Genomic DNA, 17,951 nt, shown 5'->3' on the forward strand with positions numbered 1-17,951 from the left:
TTGGACATCTTCAGGGCGGAAAAGGGTTGGTGTGACCAAGGTGTGGTTTGGCTTGTTGTATGTATATTTCATAATGATACAGCTCTGGATGGACCAGTTACCAGGGCATGGAAGGAGGACAGACTTATTAAATGAGGAGAAAGAATTTTCTGGGATTGGAGATCCTGTGGGTGAGTGGTTGACTAAAAGCATGCATAAAATAAAAGCTTTTTTTTGTTATTGATTGGTAATAGATTGATAATTGGCCACATTCACAGTTGTCTTGACTTGTAGTGGATGTAGTCTACTTCATGTTTAAGCACTCTAATTAACAGATTGAAAATAGTGACATTAAAGGAAGAATATGCAGCACCACCCTGTCAGATGCCAGTGCCGGTGGGGCTCAGTGATGAATCAGGTGAGCTGGATTCATGGCTGAATCAAAACATAGAGGCCCCTGCTGTGGTCAGTAAGGGATAAAAAGGGTGTGTTTTACTGTTATTTTAGCATCAGCATTATTGTTACATCAGAATCATATAACAAGCATTGCATTGAACATTTATTGAAGCTATTGACATATTAACATTTGTATTACAGTGATTGTTATAACCCCATGTTAATCTTGTATCTACAGGTGTCAAAAGTAGTCAACAAGTTCATGTTGAAGTGAAGTTCATAATAATACAGGTTTTGTTTGTAGACGATTGTGAAGACGCAGGCTCTGGGCGGAGCCAGGTGTTGAACAGATCTAACATGACAATTAAATTGATTTCATTCCCTAACACAGAATAACAAGACTGGAGCAACGACACTGGACAGGAGAAAGTCTGATACTTTCTAAGATATGAGCTCACTAACCTTGTTTTTTAAGTTTCTAGCTTAATTGAATGGACACATGTTAGAATTAGAAATGGCTAATTTGTTTTTTATGTCTTTTATTAGAATGAGTGGTTTTAATCATTTTTATATATATCTTGCAAATGTGCTTATAATGAGTTGGCACTCGGTCTTTTGAAGGTCATAAGCTTAGTTCGGCGATAGTCCGGACTGATAAAGTGTAAGAAATGCCTTGAGTGCAGCGGGCTAAATGCAAACACGCTTACACACACATACACTAAATTAGGATAAGTCCTTGGGACATTCTGAATGTTCTAAACCAATTCTGAATCACCAAAAGATCAGTAGACAGCAACATTAGATTGTTAGAGCTAGGAAGAGAGGTGTTTTGGTTTTCTGTCTCTTACAGAGAAAGGAACAGACACCAGACGAGGTCACAGATATACGAGGATCCTTGGCAGCAGAGACAGACACGGTGACTGCTGAAACATCAACGGGGTTCAAGTGTCATGGCATTTTGGGCTCCAGTTAGTCACCTAAAAAGGATGGATCCCATAAACACAGCAATAACCACGAAGGGGTTGACGGAAATCCAGGAACACCACACCAACGACGTTCGAGAGGCTGTTGGTCATAAGGAGAACACCTTTCTGTTCCTTTTCCTGGGGAACACAGCTGTGATCCCAGAATACACAGATCATTGTTTGAAATCGGGGCAGAATAATCCCCTGATCTGTGCAACGACTGAAGGGTTGTCTAACCCCTGAGGTTGAAGGAAACAAGAGCAGAGGATACCCGACTGGAAGACACTGGTGCCTACAGCAATAAAATAAAGGTTAAAAGCTCCTCGGACAGAGGTTCTAGTCTGAGTACGTTTGGAGGGTATAAGGTAGCACTGAAATAAAGCTGTGGGAGAACTGGGGAGTGATGGGAGTATCATCTGTACCTACTATTGTTGTTGTAATAAAAGTTTTTCTTGCATCTGAACTGCGCAAACACAGAGGTCATCTCACATATGGTTCACCCAACAGGGGGACAAAAGGCCTCAGGAGTAAGGAGAAATGAACCCGGCAACACTGGATTGCAGGGTGTAAGTGAGCTCTTTATGTCTAAAGAGCTCATCAGGGGGAATTGTGGGATTATGATATTATTTTATGCCATGTTAGACCCCTAATTAAAGATTGTGAATTATTATGTAGTTTCAGTTTGCATTATGCTCCTGAACTAGAAGAAGGTGATAATTATTACATTTGGTAAACTGATTTGCATTACATTAGACTGTTGATTTATTGTGAATGAATGATATTGTTTTATGATGCATTATACTGCTGAGTATAAGAAATACTGTTCACAGAAAGTCATCGTCTCATTTGTCTGATTAGAAGAGAACAGAGCATACTGCCCCATTTCATCAGGAGCAGATAAACAGGGAGCCAAGGTCGTAGCTTAGGCGCTGTGTGAGAAAGAATGTTTAGGCTCTGATGATTAGGTGGGGGCCACTAGAGGCTATAAGAGTTTGATCAAGGCTCCACCATTTTGAGATCTGATGCTGTCTGTGTATGGTGTCCATCTCCCACGCGTGTGTTCATTAAATCATCGTTTGACTTGACCCGGCCGGACCAGTGTGGTTATTTTGGTTTTCCTCCTGTATCCATTCCCAATATTTGAATCCGTAACACCTTCCTACTGTCACCAAGTGCTTGCTTATAAGGGATTGTCTCATTGTTTTATATATATATATATATACATTCTAATATAAAGGCTTTGAGGCAACTGTTGTGGGAATTAAGCACTATATAACTGAACTGAACTGAATACCTTCCAAGCTATCATAGCAACACTCTCATGCTCATAGTACCTAATATCTATTACAGTCTCAGCACATGAAAGCTCTTTCCATCATTTTTGGAGGCATGTCAGAATGAAGTCCTGAGGATAATTACCTACAAGTGACCTATTTCTGAATGACATTGTTATCTGTATTAAACATCAAATATAAGAGTCAAATATAGTAGATGGCAAAACGTAATACATATATTAGACTACAAATAACCAATTACAACATATAAAAAATAATCTACGATTCACCTCTAACAACAATTGAATCTTCAATTTTTCTGCAGAACCTGCTATTCTATACGTACTATACATACATTGATTCTTATATACATTTGTATCCATGAGAAAAGAAATTATCCCATTTTACTGCCTTAGTAGTCAGTATTTTGAATCAAAGTACTATACTTTCAAAACTGTTTTCAAATGATGGGCCTACTGCTACTTCAAAATAAAACTACTTTTACTACTGCAAGCATTTTTTTCTTCTTCTTCGCTCTGTTTAAGGGTCACTCAGTAGCATCCTCCTCTGTTACACCAACCCTCTGCATGTCCTCCATCCCTACACCCATGTATGAAAGCGTGTTTCCGCCACTAAAAAAATGCGATCCTTATCCAGTTATCCAGTTATTTTCAGTTAATACGAAAATAACTGGAAATTTTGAGTTACGGTTAGCAGTAGGGGGGGTTAGTGGGGAAACAAGCTTCGATACATATCACACCCATTGCCCCAAACAAAGTTGGTTTTTTTTCATTTTTTTATTTGTAAAACTTCGTATGAAACTTTGAAAACCTCTCTATTAACCTGGAGCAGAAATACTGAGCTGGGTGCACAATAAAGACAAACTTACCTGCTCTCCAGTTTGTAGCTCTTTGAACCAAACAAAGATGGCAGCAGGAAGTGACTAGTTGGCATAAGTACAAAAGCTAAATATCCATTCATTCAATACATTAATTATTAGGATGTTCAGTAAATGTTTGTATTACTTATTTATTTACTTAATTATTTTTTGGAAAACTGAGCATCTTATCCCAATGAAGTTGGGATGATTGCTTGATCAGACATCCAGGTTTAGGATAAATGACAGTCCATTCAAAACAAAACTTTATTAAAACCATTACAATACATTCAACATTTAGCCACCTAACATATTGAGACGAGCAAATAAACGCTGGACCTTTTGTAAGCAGAGGCCCTGCCCCGGACTGTGTGGAGATCTTAAAGACGGGGACGTGTTATTGCCGGAGGTCGCCAGAGGTCAGCATTGCACACTGCACATGCTGTTGCTGTCAGCGGGGAGTTGCTGTTACGGCGTGTAAATAAGATCGCAGATTTCTTATTTGCAGTCGAAATAAAGCTGATTTTTTTTCTTTTTTGTTGTTGACGGATTTCGTCGGTTTCAGTCGATGCGGGGTCAGCTTTACGGACCGTGTGTGTGAGATGAGTTTCGCAGTGCTTTGGGATGCGCAGTGCGCTTTGCTGACTGGAACTGCTGCAGTGTAAACAAGACTGTCCGAGGCTGCAGCGCCGCTATCTGCACAATAAAACATACACAATTCCGCTCATAGCTGACTTCTAGGCTCAGAAAAGAGGAGCTGTATTTTCGCCGCGAAAAATCAGGCATCTTTTTTTTTCCCAAAATGCGCAAGGATTTTGGTTAATTTTCTCCAGGGGAAGAAAAAAGAAAACTGGAGCTCTTTAGGGATTTTCTCTCTTTTTAAATGTAATCAAACTAGACATCTGTCACTCGGCACATCTGCTACTTCTGGGGACACATAAAAGGTTTATCTCGTCGCCTGATTAAACAGATGGACCTTGGCTGCCGAGGACCCAACAACTCCTCCAGCCAAGATGACTGACAACCAGGAAACCCAAGATGCTGCTGCTGAGGACACGTCTCCGTCCGGGAGCGCGACCTTGCCGCTTCGTCAGCCGTGCGAGCGCCTTTCCTGCCACAAGAGCAGCGTGTGCTCCCGCTCCTACTTTGTGGTAGTGATGGTGTTTTTTCATGTTTACATCATTAACGTGATCGCGCTGCTTTTCTACGTGCACTACAACAGTGGGCAGGAAGACGCGAGCCGAAGTCGTGATGCTCCCAGCAGCGGCCACCAGCGCCCCGAGTCGCGACGTCCGCCATCGAAAGACGAGCTTCAGCGCGATATTTCTCTGCCACGGATAGAGGGAATAAGGGTGAGTTAGGGTGAGTACTTGAGGATGATGATGATGCATCGCTCCTTCTGTCATTCTCTCACACGCCTTTGATTTCCCTTTCAGGTGGGACATGTCCAGAAGGTGTCACTGGTGTCAGGGAGACTTCACGAGATGAGGACTTTGAGCCTGAAACCGCTTCTTTTTGGTAAGAGGCTGCACAGCCACGTAGCTAAAAGAAAATAAAAACGAAGATCTGCCTCAGATGCCCAAAAGGGGAATAAAAAAAGAAGTGCTGCAGCTTACACTTGGCTACTTTACCTTAACATAACCCAGACTGGGCTGAGTATTGTGCTACATCCAGGACTTCATAAAATAGGCAAGTAAGTCCTAAGGCAACTACTCTATTCAAAGTCGGTCCATTGCACATGGGATGCAATTAGGGTCTCACAGCTGACTGGGTAAAGGGCAGAAATGCATCTGTACCTGAAAAACATAATGCATCAGCGCACAGCATGCAGTGAGAATGCTTTACAAGTATTATGAAGTGGGTGAAATGTAGGCCTGTAGTCATTTGGATTGCTTCCTGATCTATTCACGTTTTGTTTTGTTTTTATAAGTAATGCGATTTCCTGCAGATTTTAAAGAGCTGTCTCAAGGTTGATATAAGAAGATTTTCTGTAGGTTGAACTTTGGTTTGACAATATTTGAAATTTAAATTAGTCTGATAGTTATGTTTTTTTCCTTAATCAAGTAAATTTTGAAAATGTGAGACGCAATATTCAGAATTTCCAAAAGTCAACAAGTCCATCTTTTAAATCAGTCAACAACTGGTTAAATTCTAGCCTGAGGAATGTAGCCTGACATTATAGAGTGGTACGTGTATGGCATCATTCTACTCAATTTGAGGACTCAAAGTGTTTTTCTTTTACCGGTCTCATTCACCCAATCACATTCACACTCATACAGTGCTTTTATCTATACCTAACCACCGTTTTCTAACATTCATGTACATACTACTATTTAATGCAGGAAATTCAGGGTTCTTGTTCAAGGATTCTTTGAATTATGGGGCTCCATCCACCAACCTTCTGACTGACCTTCTTAACCAATTGGTAGATGACCCTTCCTACCACACTTTCTAAGCTACCCCATTAGTTTAAAAAGAGAAGATGAAGAATCAGACAGATAATGCTGTCTTAATTTCCTCCGTAGTGTTTCTTACTTTTTGTGTTTCTGCAGAGATCCCGGGTTTTCTGTCTGAGGATGAGTGCCGTGTGGTGATGCAGCTTGCCCAGCTGAAGGGTCTAATGGAGAGCCAGTTAATGGTACAAGATGGTCAGGAGGAGCTGGCCAGGGAGCTCAATCTCAGCCCAGAGGAGATCTTTAACCTTCTAGATATCAACCAGGATGGACAATTGCAGCTCCATGAGGTGTATGTCAGTTTGTGGACTGAGAGGCATAGTGCGCAACCTGAAGTATTTTTTTTGTTACTTTTTGCTTCAGAGGTCTCTAACTCATTCCATCTTAAACACTATGACTCCTCCAGATACTGACTCATTCTCGAGTGAGAGATGGCATCTGGCTCACACCAGAGAATCTGCGAGAAATTTATGCTGGGCTCAAAGCCGACAAGGATGGCAATGGTAAGAAATTAACTTAATTAATCATTTCCACCAAGACCTTGTAAAAAAGATGCAAGGTAATGTGTATTCTGATTTTCCATTGAGAATTTACTTCACCTTGCATCTTTATCTCACGTGTCTCAGTGCAGCCCTTCACATGATTTGCTGTTATTTTTATAGGCTGCAGTGCTTTTGAGCTCTCAGGGCCACAGTAATTACCTCCTTACAAAAACAATGTATTTGTGGATAATTTTGAAAAGATTTTAGGTGGCAACTAAACGTACTTATCTTCTGCTATACATTTAATTTCTTTTCCAGTACAATGTTTTCAAGCAAGTTTCAGTGCTATATGTCCATGCTAGTAACAATGATGTGATAAGAATCTTAATCAAATATTGAGCTCTATTTAAACATAAAAGAGAGTTAAAGAGGAATTAAAGAGTGTAACTAGCAGAAAAGTGCTGCCAGTCAGAGGTGTTGATTAAGTGATGTGATGGGGAACTTGTGAACTTGACCATGGGACTGAGGAGACAAAGGGATGGAACGTAGAGAGAGAAACATGGGAACAGGAAAGGGGAAAGCACACAGAGCCACACTACAGCTGTATTAACTAGACAAGACAGGGAATGCAAACAGACATGGAGACAGAACACGGGGACCGGAGACAGGGACATGACTCGGGAGACAGGGATCACAAAAGGGACTAACATCAACCAAGGAACTGTAATAGAAAAATGCATAAGAACTAGAACATAAACCACTTCACTAAACCCACAAAGCTCAACACAGTGGGTCATCGACCCATGAACCATGACAGGTGTGTTAATGTGAGGCCATCTGTCCAAAGCTAAAGCTTGGCTGATACTGAGTCATGCAACAGGACAATGATCTCACTTACACCAACAAATCTACAAAAGGACGGCTGTTAAAGAAAAGAATTAAGATCTTGTAATCGTTCAGTCAAAGTTCAGAGGGTCTGGAGGTAACAGAGGCCTCAGGAGAGCTGTGCAAAAGTTGCAACAAGTTCCAACAAACCTCAGTTAACTGAAGCTACATTACTAAGAAGAGTGTAGAGAATTCTGCCGCAACAATGTGAGACACTGCAGAAAACATTTGCTTCAAGTTATTGCTGTTGCAGGATGTTCTACGAGCTAGAACTCATAGAACTCTGAAAATGTTCATATGACTGTACATCCTCATACTTTGGGTAGGTTTGCTGAGTCTAGAAGAGTTCAGGCTTCTGAGCAACGATGCTTTCCAGCGCTTCCTGTTGCAGCGCGGGGTGAAAAGGAGTCAGCTGGTGAGAAACAGCAGACACACGTGGTTGTACCAGGGTAAAGGAGCACACCAGGTCCTCCAAGACATCAAAGAGAGGTAAGAAAGACAAACCGTTACTGGTATTCATCCTGTGCTTACATTTATTTAAAACATTTCCTTTCACTTGTCAAAGGGTGATTCGCCTCACTCGACTCCCACCCACATTAGTGGATCTTAGTGAACCTCTTCAGGTGGTTCGCTATGAGGAGGGGGGACATTACCATGCCCACCACGACAGTGGCCCGGTCTACCCTGAAACAGCCTGTACACACACACGCCTTGCTGCAAATGCTTCTACTCCTTTTGAAACGTCTTGCAGGTGAGAACCTAGAAGCAGCACTTCTTAACAAATATATCCACGTTTGTTCACATATGAATTCATCTGTCTGACATCATTACTGAACTACTCACTGTTGCTCCATTGTGACAGCTGGCATGCTAGTTTGTGTGACTCAACATTATCTTGCAAAAAATTGTGCACGCTTGTTGTTTGTGTGTGTGTTTGTGTGCTGTTTGCTTGCACTATACATGTGTGTGTCAATTTAAATCTGTGTTGCACACTTAGGTACATCACAGTTCTCTTCTACCTGAATTCTGTTGATGGGGGCGGGGAGACCGCATTCCCAGTGGCAGACAACAGGACCTATGATGAAGTGGTGCGTAATAGTCAGGAAAATGGTCAGGAAATGTGTGCAAAGTGTCCTGCAAACGTATTGTGTACGTTCTGCGCATGTGTTTCATAACTGTGGCGACTCACACATATGTCAGCAACTGCACGAGTATGACATCAGGCAAGCTATGTGACTGATTTTGAACATGTGTTTCAGTCTCTCATACACAATGACGTGGATCTTTTGGACACCAGAAGGAATTGTGACAAAAGTAATCTGAGGGTGAAGCCGACCAAAGGGACCGCTGTTTTCTGGTACAACTACCTTTCTGATGGAAGAGGTGGGTAAATGAAAGACAAATTTCCAGTAAAAAAGCAAAAAGAAAATGCAGCAAACCAAACTGCGTATTATTTTCATTACGTATTTCCAGTACACAGATTGTGTACCAACATTCAAATACAATGGTTATGAATGACCTCATTCATAAACAGTGCAGGTACATAAATTTGTAGTTTTTGTACCTGATTTTGTTTTCTGCTCTCTGAACAAATTTAGAAATGGCTCAGACCATAATAATAACAAATGACAATGATCTGTTCTCGCAGAATTTAAATATACATCTTAAAAATACTACTACTTACTATTTTTACTACTACCCTACTAATAATGATTGATTAAGTAATCAAATTAATATTTTTCCTTAACTTTGATGTCCAAGCTTCTTTTTTGCCTTAGTGCAAGCTTCTATCTTACAGCATTGTCCCGCTTTCACCTACTCACGTCAAGATAAACATGTTTCCATATAAAGGGAAATTTGTAATATACACATAGGATGCAGATTCCACTGGACTGTTGATTTAAATTGATTCAAATTCCCAAACATTTGCATGTGATGTGAAAAAAATTGGACAGTGCACACATTTGTGAATCCAGTAATTTTGTGCAGGGTGAAAAAGTTTCTGTGCACATTAGCGAATGAGTCTCGATGTGTAATTTGCTTTTTTTTCTATGAAAAGAAATTCATAATCTTAGTAAGTGTTGAATAAGCCTAAAAATCCATCCTAAGAGCTTACATAGACTCAGTATTTCTTGGAAATTAGTGCATACCAACAGTGTTAACATGTTTACAATGTTGGATTTGCATGCAAACGTTTGAGACTAAACAGTGAATAGAGGCTGTTGATACTGATGGTTAACTCTGGTATATGATTGGTTGGTTTGTTGTCATAGAAACATATATTGGAGACATATATCTCATGGTGATGTTAGATCAAAGTGAAGAATACAGTAGATACAGTGTCAGGGATTCATGAATGTCTTTACCACAGTTGACTTTGACTTTGGTGTCAATAGGTAGAAGTAGATGAAAAAATAATGGACATCTGTACAGTCCTGATAGTTGATCAAATTGTTTACGCAATTAAAAGTTAAATGAGATCAAGAAAATATTAGAACTGTTGTTTTGGAGCCTAATAACGTAGAGTTAAATATTCATGTTAATACAGTGATAAATACTTCTAATCTGAACTGCAAAATGCTCTGGTTGCCACCAAAGTGTCAGTATGTTAATGTAAATTTGATTTTTAAATTAAAATAGTTAAAGGATGTTTTTAGTCAAAGGAAAAAAAACACATTTTTTCTTATTAGGTTGGGTGGGGGAACAGGACGAATACGCTCTGCATGGAGGTTGTATGGTCACCCATGGCACTAAGTGGGTTGCCAATAAATGGATCAACATTGATCCGGATTACCAGAGGCAGGTTCGCTACCAGCAGTTGGTGTTACAACAGCCAGAAGAGGAAGGAGATGACGATGAAGATCTGACTATGAACACAGGAATACAGAGTCCTAGCATCCATCAAGACTTGTAGCTTATCTGCCAAATAATACAAATAAGAAATCCCAGCCTTCCTCAGTCCTGTGCACAATGTTTTTGGTAACACCCCTTGTGGCCAGTATGTAGGGACAAGATTTATTCAGGGAATGAGGTAACAGTGGGTTTATGCAACAGTAAAGAGATGTTTTGTTGTTATATTTTTTTGCTTGGATATTGCTATCCTGTTATTTTTATCTACCAAAACCTCGTGTGTTAGAAGTATTGCACTAGAAACACAGTCAAGCAGTTGCAATTTTAAAAGCTTTTCTTTGCATGCGACAGATGTGCAACAATTGCACTTGAAAACTGAAAACAAAAACCTTTCAGTGTTCTACCTTCTTATTGCTGCCATTACCAAAAAATAGGCTCACACACTGTCAGTGTGATGCATGTTGCCTTTGTTTTTCTCCCTTGAATTCATCGGTACCTTTTCCATGTGGAATGCACAATACATGAAATGCACAAGATATCTTCCAGATTTCATTTTATTTATTATGTATTTATTTTTGAATGCACTCTCACTCTCCCACATTGAATAAAATAAAGTGAGCTCTTCTGTCTTGAACACTAGTCTTTCTTTTATATAAGTTAAATAAAAAAAACTGTATGAAAATGAAGGAGACACCCTTATCACACAGTGGGATAGCTCAGAAAGTAATAAATTGATATTGCATAAATTCATTATTCCTTCTACTCAACGTTTTTCCACATGTGTTTGCATGAAGGCCTTAAAGTTTCGTGCTGGTATGCAGCTCCTGTAATCAAAAAAGTGTTTTAAATATTTAATCGTCAGCCATAACATATCCATACCCAGACGGATGAAAGTCGTGTTTGAAAATGAAACCTGAATGCTGGCTGGACGTACCACTGACGGCTCATATCTTGGGATGGTTGTCGCTCCACGATGGTTTAGACAGTGGAGCACAGCGTCGTGTACGGAGGCAAAAAGACGCCTCTTTGTTATTTTCTCAGAGAAGAAGTCGCCATGCTCTAATTGTTCCACCACAGAGGCTGCAAACAAGAGTCTATGAGTGAATTATCACCACCATAAAGTGCAGCACAATACACCTGCAGCAGCAGTATTCACTTACCTTGACAACCAGCCATGTAGACATCTACATCAATCTCACTGAAGTCCTGGAAAATCTGTCGATATAATAAACCTCTGTTATTTCAATAATTTATATTAGAATGGATCTTAGGGTCAATTTTGCTGTGACAAGCTATGAATCTATTACAGAAAATTTTAAACACCAGCATTCAAAAAGTATGCTGCTCTGTGTCTATATTTGACATTGCTATTTAAAAACAACCCTTTTCCCCTGAATTATCTTAAAGTCTTATGGTTTTGTTCCAAGCTTTTAAAACAGCATAAAATGTGTAGGTATTTCACTCATGAAATAATTTCCTGCTTATCACTTACATTTTTCATGGTCTTGATAGCCACTGTGTCAATGAAGTTAGCTGTGGAGAGGTCAAGAATGATGGAATGAATATCCCAGGTCCATTTGCCCAGGGAACCCAGAGAGATTCGCTCAAGATCCTGGCTCAAGGTGTCCTCACTGCTTGAGCCCAGAGTGGTGGTGTCCCCATCCTGCAGCTCAGACATCCATCCTAAGCTGGTGCAATCTGGATCTCCTCCTTTGAGGTATTCCCATCTACCGTCTGGTGTTCGGGGAGTGGTTGGGATGACAAACACTGTCCCGTTTTCCCTCTCGGTCCCACCCTGCTCGTCCTCCACTATAACGGTCCCGTCTATGGATGTGTCTCTCCAACAGCCACCCTCTTCCTCCACAGAGAACTCTGAAAGTTGTCTAGCTGCCCTCTGTGCTCGTCTCTTAGGAGTTGGATATAAAGGAAATTATTGTTAATATAGCTTTGAAGGTTTTAGGTTTAGAAGAATTGGGCTACTGATGGCCCACATCTATCATTATTCTTTCGACTGCTCCCTTTAGAGGTCACCACAGTGGATCATCTGTCTCCATCTCACCCTACCTGCAGCATCCTCTTCTATTACACCAACCCTCTGCATGCCCTCCTTCAGTATATCCATGGATCTTCCTCTTTTTCTTCTGCCTGGCACCTCCATCCTCAACACTGTGTTCAGCATATCCACCATCCCTCCTATGGACATCTCCGAACCGTCTCAGCCTTGTCACTCTTACCTTGTCTCCAATACCGCTCAACTAGAACAGCACCTCTAATATACTATATATAATCCTGTCCATTCTGGCCACTTCGAGTGATCATTTCCAGCTCTGCCACCTATAAATTGGCCTCCTGTCTTTTTTGTCAGCTCCAAACCGTGCATCATAGCATGTTTCACTACGTCTTAAACCTTCCTTCTCACTTTTTCTGCTGACCTTCTGTCTCAAATCACCTCTGACATTCATCTCCATCCTGCCTGCACACTTTCGCATCTGTGTGACTCATATTATGTAGAGGACATATACTGGTTAAACTGGGAAAAGGTTGTTGAGGTGGAGCTGCCAGGCAGGAGAAAAAGAAAAAAGGCCCAAAAAGGAGGCTTTTGGATGTGGTGAGAGATGACATGTATGTGGTTTGCATAAGAGAGGAAGATGCAGTGGGCGAGAAGAGATGCTGCAGTGACCCCTAAAGAGAGCAGCTGAAAGGAGAATAAGATACTGAACATTACTTCTCTCTTGGCCTGCCTCTTTGCCCGTCTCTCAGCCCGTCTTTCTCTTCGTTTCTGTTTAGCCTCCTGCCTCCTTTTGTAGATAATCATTTTGCTGATGTTAAGCCCACTCTGAAAACAGGAAGAAGAATAAAATATAGGATGAGGATAACATAAATTTAAGAATACGAAACATGAAAAATGCTCACAAAAAAGGGTAGGGATCTGTAATTGTCTGGTTTTATGTTCTCAAACTGCTTTTGTCATGTGTGATAATAAATGATTGGAATTGGGACTGACAGGGTTATTTTGGTGATACATTTCTTTTTCCACTGTGCAAGACGATTTGATTATTGATCAAGAAAATAGTGAATGATCAGACTATTCAAGAGATAAAGTCACAAGTTGCAGTCGTGGGCTTGATATCATTCTTACAGACCTTTTCTTTCAGGGCTTCCAGGTAGAGATCAGCATTGGCAAAATAAACTGTTGCAGACGAGCGGAATATAGTAACACCTGGAATCCCTCTCGCCTGTCAAACACAGAGACATCATTAATTATTTGGCAGTCAAGGGAGACAAGCTTTTACTCATGGCTTTCTGTCTCACCTCTCTGTGCATTTCTATATCCACATAGAGCTCTGTACCTGGAATATTTCCCAGAACAGAGTATGTCGGCCTGAGAAAAGAAATAAGAACACTTAATGTATGTGCACATTATGTTTGCATATAGCCAATTTGTCTAATCTGGCAAATCCTGCAGTCTAACATCTTGTCCCTAATGCTGCATCTCACAAACAGCATGACTGACAGACTACAGAGTGAATTGCTACGATGAGGTGAGAGGTGTCTTACAGCTGAGTCCTGAAGATAACCGTAAACAAAGCAAACGTGACGGATGCTGCCAGACCCAGGTCCAGATTGAGGAGCAATGTTGATACCCAGGTGACCAACCAAACCACCTATGAGACACAGGGTTACACTGCATTATCCCGTTCCTGTGACAATTATTGAGAGACTCTGTAACTACATTTAAATGTGATTTAAAATGATACACGATCACAATTTGTTATCCTCTCACCAGGTCGATCTTGCTGCTTCTCCACAGTGTAACAATGTCATAGTACTGCTTGAACATCCCTTTCAAATTTACAAACACAATTGCTGATAGGACGGCCTAAAGCAACAAGAATAGTCAGGAATATGGTCAGAAATGCCAGAAAATCTGTAAAGCATCATAAAAACAGTAAAGACATGCAGGTCATAGCGCAATCTGACCTTTGGCAGTTCCTGGAACAGTGTCCCAAGTTTAAGTATGGTCACTAACACAATTAGAGATGAGGCAACTCCAGCCATCTGCACAAACAACACAAAGATATGACAGCATGTGTGTAATACATATATTCTTAACATTTAGCAGTCCCCAAACAACTATTTGATTGCTTCTTGTCTCCATTTAGCTTTGGGTTTGCATAATAACTAAACATCATAAATGTCAAATTTCTGGTTTACTATTCTTTTTTTTTTTCTTTTTTTTTTTTAAATTAAGGTACTCAACTGGGACATATTTGTAGCCAGTTTGCTGTACAGCTCTTGCACCTGCAGCGCTTTTTTGGAATGACTTTGGCTTGTGATGTAACGCTTATTTCTAGGCTGCCTCTGTGTAAAGTTTTAACTTCAGGTGCTCACTCACTTGTGTTTTGACCCCAGTTGTGTCTTGTATTAGACTTCGAGACATAGAGGAGCAGACAGAGAAGCACTGAAAGAAGCCTCCAACTGTATTACTCAGACCCAGCGCCACAAGCTCCTGTGACAGGGTGGAGACAAAGACACATAATTTGGAGAGAAAAAGATGAAAATAACAGATTTTTACTGAATGTAGAAAAAGTCATGGATTGTTTGTTGTGAGGTCTTATTCACCTGGTTACTGTCCACCTTGTATCCATGTTTTAGTGCAAATGTTTTTCCGAGGGAAATAGTTATGGCGTATCCAACAATGGCCAGTGCAAAAGCATCACCGATAACTTCTCCGAAAAGACTCACATCTGGTACACTGGGGGAGCTTAAACTGGTGCACAGGTGGAGGATATGAAGGAAACCAGTTAGTTCTAACATGCTCGAAAAATGACTTAAGCAAAGTGACAGCAGTAGAAGATAAAGTTAAATGCATACCCACTAGGAATTTCTCCAACAACTGAAATTGTGTAGTTGGTGTTCAAGTGGGCATAGGAGGATATCAGTGTCCCTGCCACAATCTAAAATGATCACAGCAAACACGAATGTCACAAACATAAAGGTGCAAAGCTAAATTTTGCAGCACATGTCTACCTTAAAAATCAATCATTAAAATTCAGTCATTTGTATGACTAAATAGATGATGTGCACTTAATTATTAGCCATAATTTTTTGCCATGAAGTGCAAAAAGAGAGAGGCCCCTACGGTGCTGCTGATTCAGCTGCTCTTTTCCACTGTGTCTGTGCTTTTTCAGCACCGCTACATCAGCACAGAGCACAGAGGTGATAACCTAAAGAGCAGCCAGAGAGGGACTCCTCCGGTCAACTTACCGTGATAAGCTCCACTGGGATGGGAACTGGCAGCTTTGAACTGAGAAATGAGTTGAGCTCCTTGGCTGCAATTAGAAGCACTATAGTCACAACGCTGACCAGCAGTGTGGGAAGATGAGTGTTTGGCAGCAAAGAGCAAACATCCTTCAGAGTCTGTAAATTTTTTTAAAAGTAGGAGGTGGTTATAGATTTAAGCTATATCTCTATCTATCTATCTATCTATATAGATATATAGATATATATATATAAGGTTATATAAAGTGACATAAAAGTGACATTGTACTGATTTTGCTCATATTAAGTCACGAGTACAGAATGGTGTCTTTGACAAGCCGTATTGCCTGCATAGGTAGAAATCAAACTATGACAGATAACTGATTTCAGTTTATCACATGCTTTGTAGTTAACTCTGGAACCACTCAGTACTTTTAAATACTTTTTCCAATGTATGCTTTAGTACTCTGCAACAAAAACAGATTAGGATGTGTCAAATCAGTAAAATCATTAAAAATGCATAAAATATGTCTAAATGAAAGAGACAAAGTCCTAAAAGCATTTGTGCTACTTAGGTGAGAGTATATATGCAGCTCCTCTGTGAGTGTCAATGCTGTGATTTAACACATACACTCAAGTTGTTCCAACACATGTAAAAGAATAAGGTCAGGACTGTTTTATTAACAGAAACAGAGAGCACTTACTTACAATACTTCATAGTACTCACATACACCAATGACAGCGGACCACTAAACCGCGTAGGGAAAACTCCAAAGATGTACTTGACTTGTGCCACCACAGCATGGACTGCTGCAGCTGTTGTGTAAGCACGCACCAGAGGTTCAGACAAATATGTCCCCACAAATCCAAACTTTACCACACCCAGTAGCACCTGTAAATGCGATATTTTCCATACGTATGTGTTAATGCAGCTGTAATAGCAAAATAGGGTGTTATTGTTTTCTGAGATGTTCCAGGTTTGCAAACCTGAATAAGTCCTCCTAGCACAGTAGCAGCTGCTGCCACTTGCACCCTGTATGAGTCCCTGGCAGTCACATCTGCCTCTGCAGTGATGTTGGTCCCATTCGCTTTCTGGAAATCTACATCCGGAGCAAGTCTTTCTGTCACACTACCCACCATGATGCTGAGCACCGTAAATGTGCCTGAACACAATAAAACATAGCAACTCGTGTTATTACAACAGTTACCACAGCTGTCATGGCATAGTGTATGTCTCCCATTTGCATCACTACCTATGGAAACATGGCGTGATGTTCCAAAAAAGAAGTAGACCAGTGCTGGGTAGAGCGATGAGTAGAGGCCAAATACAGGAGGTAAAGAAGCCAGTAATGCATATGCCATACCTGTAGACGGCAGATGTTTTCTTACACCAGCTGACAGACAGGTATGTTTAAGGAGCTATGCTATTTGAATACAACTGGCAAGTCATACTAAAATATTCCCATACCTTGTGGCAGGTGCATTATACCCACACTAATCCCGGAGATGAGGTCTGGCATGCCGTAGTCCCAGACTGAGTACTTGGGGAGCCAGTATAACACAGGCAGTCTCCTCACTATACTTTGCTTGAGGTAAGGTACGTTGCATCTGGGAGGAATTTGAAGAATTCAAGAAGAAGAACTGTGAAAATCTTTGTGCTGTAGAGCTGCTGGTAGGTATTCTTTAGGACCTTACCTTAGGGAATTCTTTAGCTGCTCACTTAGAGAAGAGTGGATATCAGCATAGGACTTCCTCTGTGTTACCTCTTCCAGTTTCAGTTCATCAAGCACATCCCTCTCCACTCTGAATCTCTCAGATCTGCGTGCTGACTCCATCTGTCTAACTCTGTCTGAGTACAAAGATTCTTTCTGACTGCAGACGTTCAACCAAAAGCAGATTCCAGAGAAGTGTTGTGGAAGCAGCAACTGCATCTGCATATGTACACCATATTGCCTAATGATTAACTACAGCCAGGATATTGTGGGCAGAGCTATTACAAAGATAGTGGACCGGATGAAGCAAAATATGTCATTATGTGCTGAAAATAGAAAAAGGCTAACTCAGTGATCATGTGTTTCCATTCATGTTGTTTTATTTTTTTCCATTCAGCAACAAAACTGAAGCTAATGAACCATGAACAGTCATTTTAAACCCAGCGTACCCAGGTAACTATTTAATGAAGTCTTCCTCAGAACAAAGTGACAAAATCAAACATGGGTTCTTTTAAAGCTTTACGTCCCTTTTTATGAGAAAGTCTGATTTCTGAAGCTTGTGCACACACAGTATGCACTGGGTCTTTAAGAGAACACAGTCATGAAATCTGAATCCAAACTCAGAGCAACATCTCATGCATTTCAGAGCGGCATGCATGTAACCAGGGCAAACAACCTGGAAAGAATTACCCCAAATGGTGGGCAATTTAATTCTGATGAGTGAAATTATGAATGACAACATAAAATATAATAACAGTTATTGTTGTGACTGCTTTAAAACCTTCTCTTCAAGGGTCACTCAAAACCTTCTGACCC

General features: G+C 40.6%; 2 protein-coding genes across 2 annotated transcripts; one reads left to right on the forward strand and one right to left on the reverse strand.

Annotated features, from left to right (window-relative positions):
- The first annotated feature begins 3,918 nt into the window (after positions 1–3,918).
- On the forward strand, positions 3,919–10,823 carry p4htmb (prolyl 4-hydroxylase, transmembrane b). The gene is made up of 9 exons (XM_006783311.3): positions 3,919–4,843; positions 4,928–5,009; positions 6,044–6,234; positions 6,351–6,447; positions 7,638–7,800; positions 7,877–8,062; positions 8,309–8,399; positions 8,571–8,694; positions 10,002–10,823. The coding sequence occupies exons 1-9, from the start codon at positions 4,505–4,507 to the stop codon at positions 10,223–10,225; spliced, it is 1,497 nt and encodes a 498-aa protein (XP_006783374.1). The 5' UTR covers positions 3,919–4,504; the 3' UTR covers positions 10,226–10,823.
- A 44-nt stretch (positions 10,824–10,867) lies between these two features.
- On the reverse strand, positions 10,868–17,315 carry slc26a6l1 (solute carrier family 26 member 6, like 1). Its single transcript, XM_006783310.3, has 19 exons — positions 17,119–17,315; positions 16,892–17,031; positions 16,677–16,787; positions 16,411–16,586; positions 16,151–16,315; positions 15,430–15,582; positions 15,037–15,119; positions 14,785–14,932; positions 14,558–14,671; positions 14,143–14,220; positions 13,946–14,041; positions 13,720–13,826; positions 13,474–13,543; positions 13,305–13,397; positions 12,887–12,997; positions 11,654–12,067; positions 11,322–11,376; positions 11,096–11,241; positions 10,868–10,985 (listed from the first exon to the last, which is right to left on the reverse strand). Exons 1-19 carry the CDS (start codon positions 17,256–17,258, stop codon positions 10,959–10,961), a joined length of 2,427 nt encoding a protein of 808 aa, XP_006783373.2. The 5' UTR covers positions 17,259–17,315; the 3' UTR covers positions 10,868–10,958.
- Between the last annotated feature and the right edge of the window lie 636 nt (positions 17,316–17,951).

Source organism: Neolamprologus brichardi, chromosome 5 (genome assembly GCF_056152115.1).
Source record: "Neolamprologus brichardi isolate AB-2024 chromosome 5, ASM5615211v1, whole genome shotgun sequence".
NCBI classification, from domain to species: domain Eukaryota; kingdom Metazoa; phylum Chordata; class Actinopteri; order Cichliformes; family Cichlidae; genus Neolamprologus; species Neolamprologus brichardi.

What these genes read in the sequence shown, in the direction of transcription:
- p4htmb (XM_006783311.3), top strand. Translation starts at nt 4,505, where the DNA reads ATGACTGACAACCAGGAAACCCAAGATGCTGCTGCTGAGGACACGTCT. An exon ending in GACAATTGCAGCTCCATGAG is followed by an intron (nt 6,235 to 6,350) that starts GTGTATGTCAGT and finishes TGACTCCTCCAG; the next exon opens with ATACTGACTCATTCTCGAGT. An exon ending in CTACCTTTCTGATGGAAGAG is followed by an intron (nt 8,695 to 10,001) that starts GTGGGTAAATGA and finishes TTTTCTTATTAG; the next exon opens with GTTGGGTGGGGGAACAGGAC.
- slc26a6l1 (XM_006783310.3), bottom strand. Translation starts at nt 17,258, where the DNA reads ATGGAGTCAGCACGCAGATCTGAGAGATTCAGAGTGGAGAGGGATGTG. An exon ending in CAACTGGGGTCAAAACACAA is followed by an intron (nt 14,221 to 14,557) that starts GTGAGTGAGCAC and finishes TTGTTTGTGCAG; the next exon opens with ATGGCTGGAGTTGCCTCATC. An exon ending in GTTATCTTCAGGACTCAGCT is followed by an intron (nt 13,544 to 13,719) that starts GTAAGACACCTC and finishes TTCTTTTCTCAG; the next exon opens with GCCGACATACTCTGTTCTGG.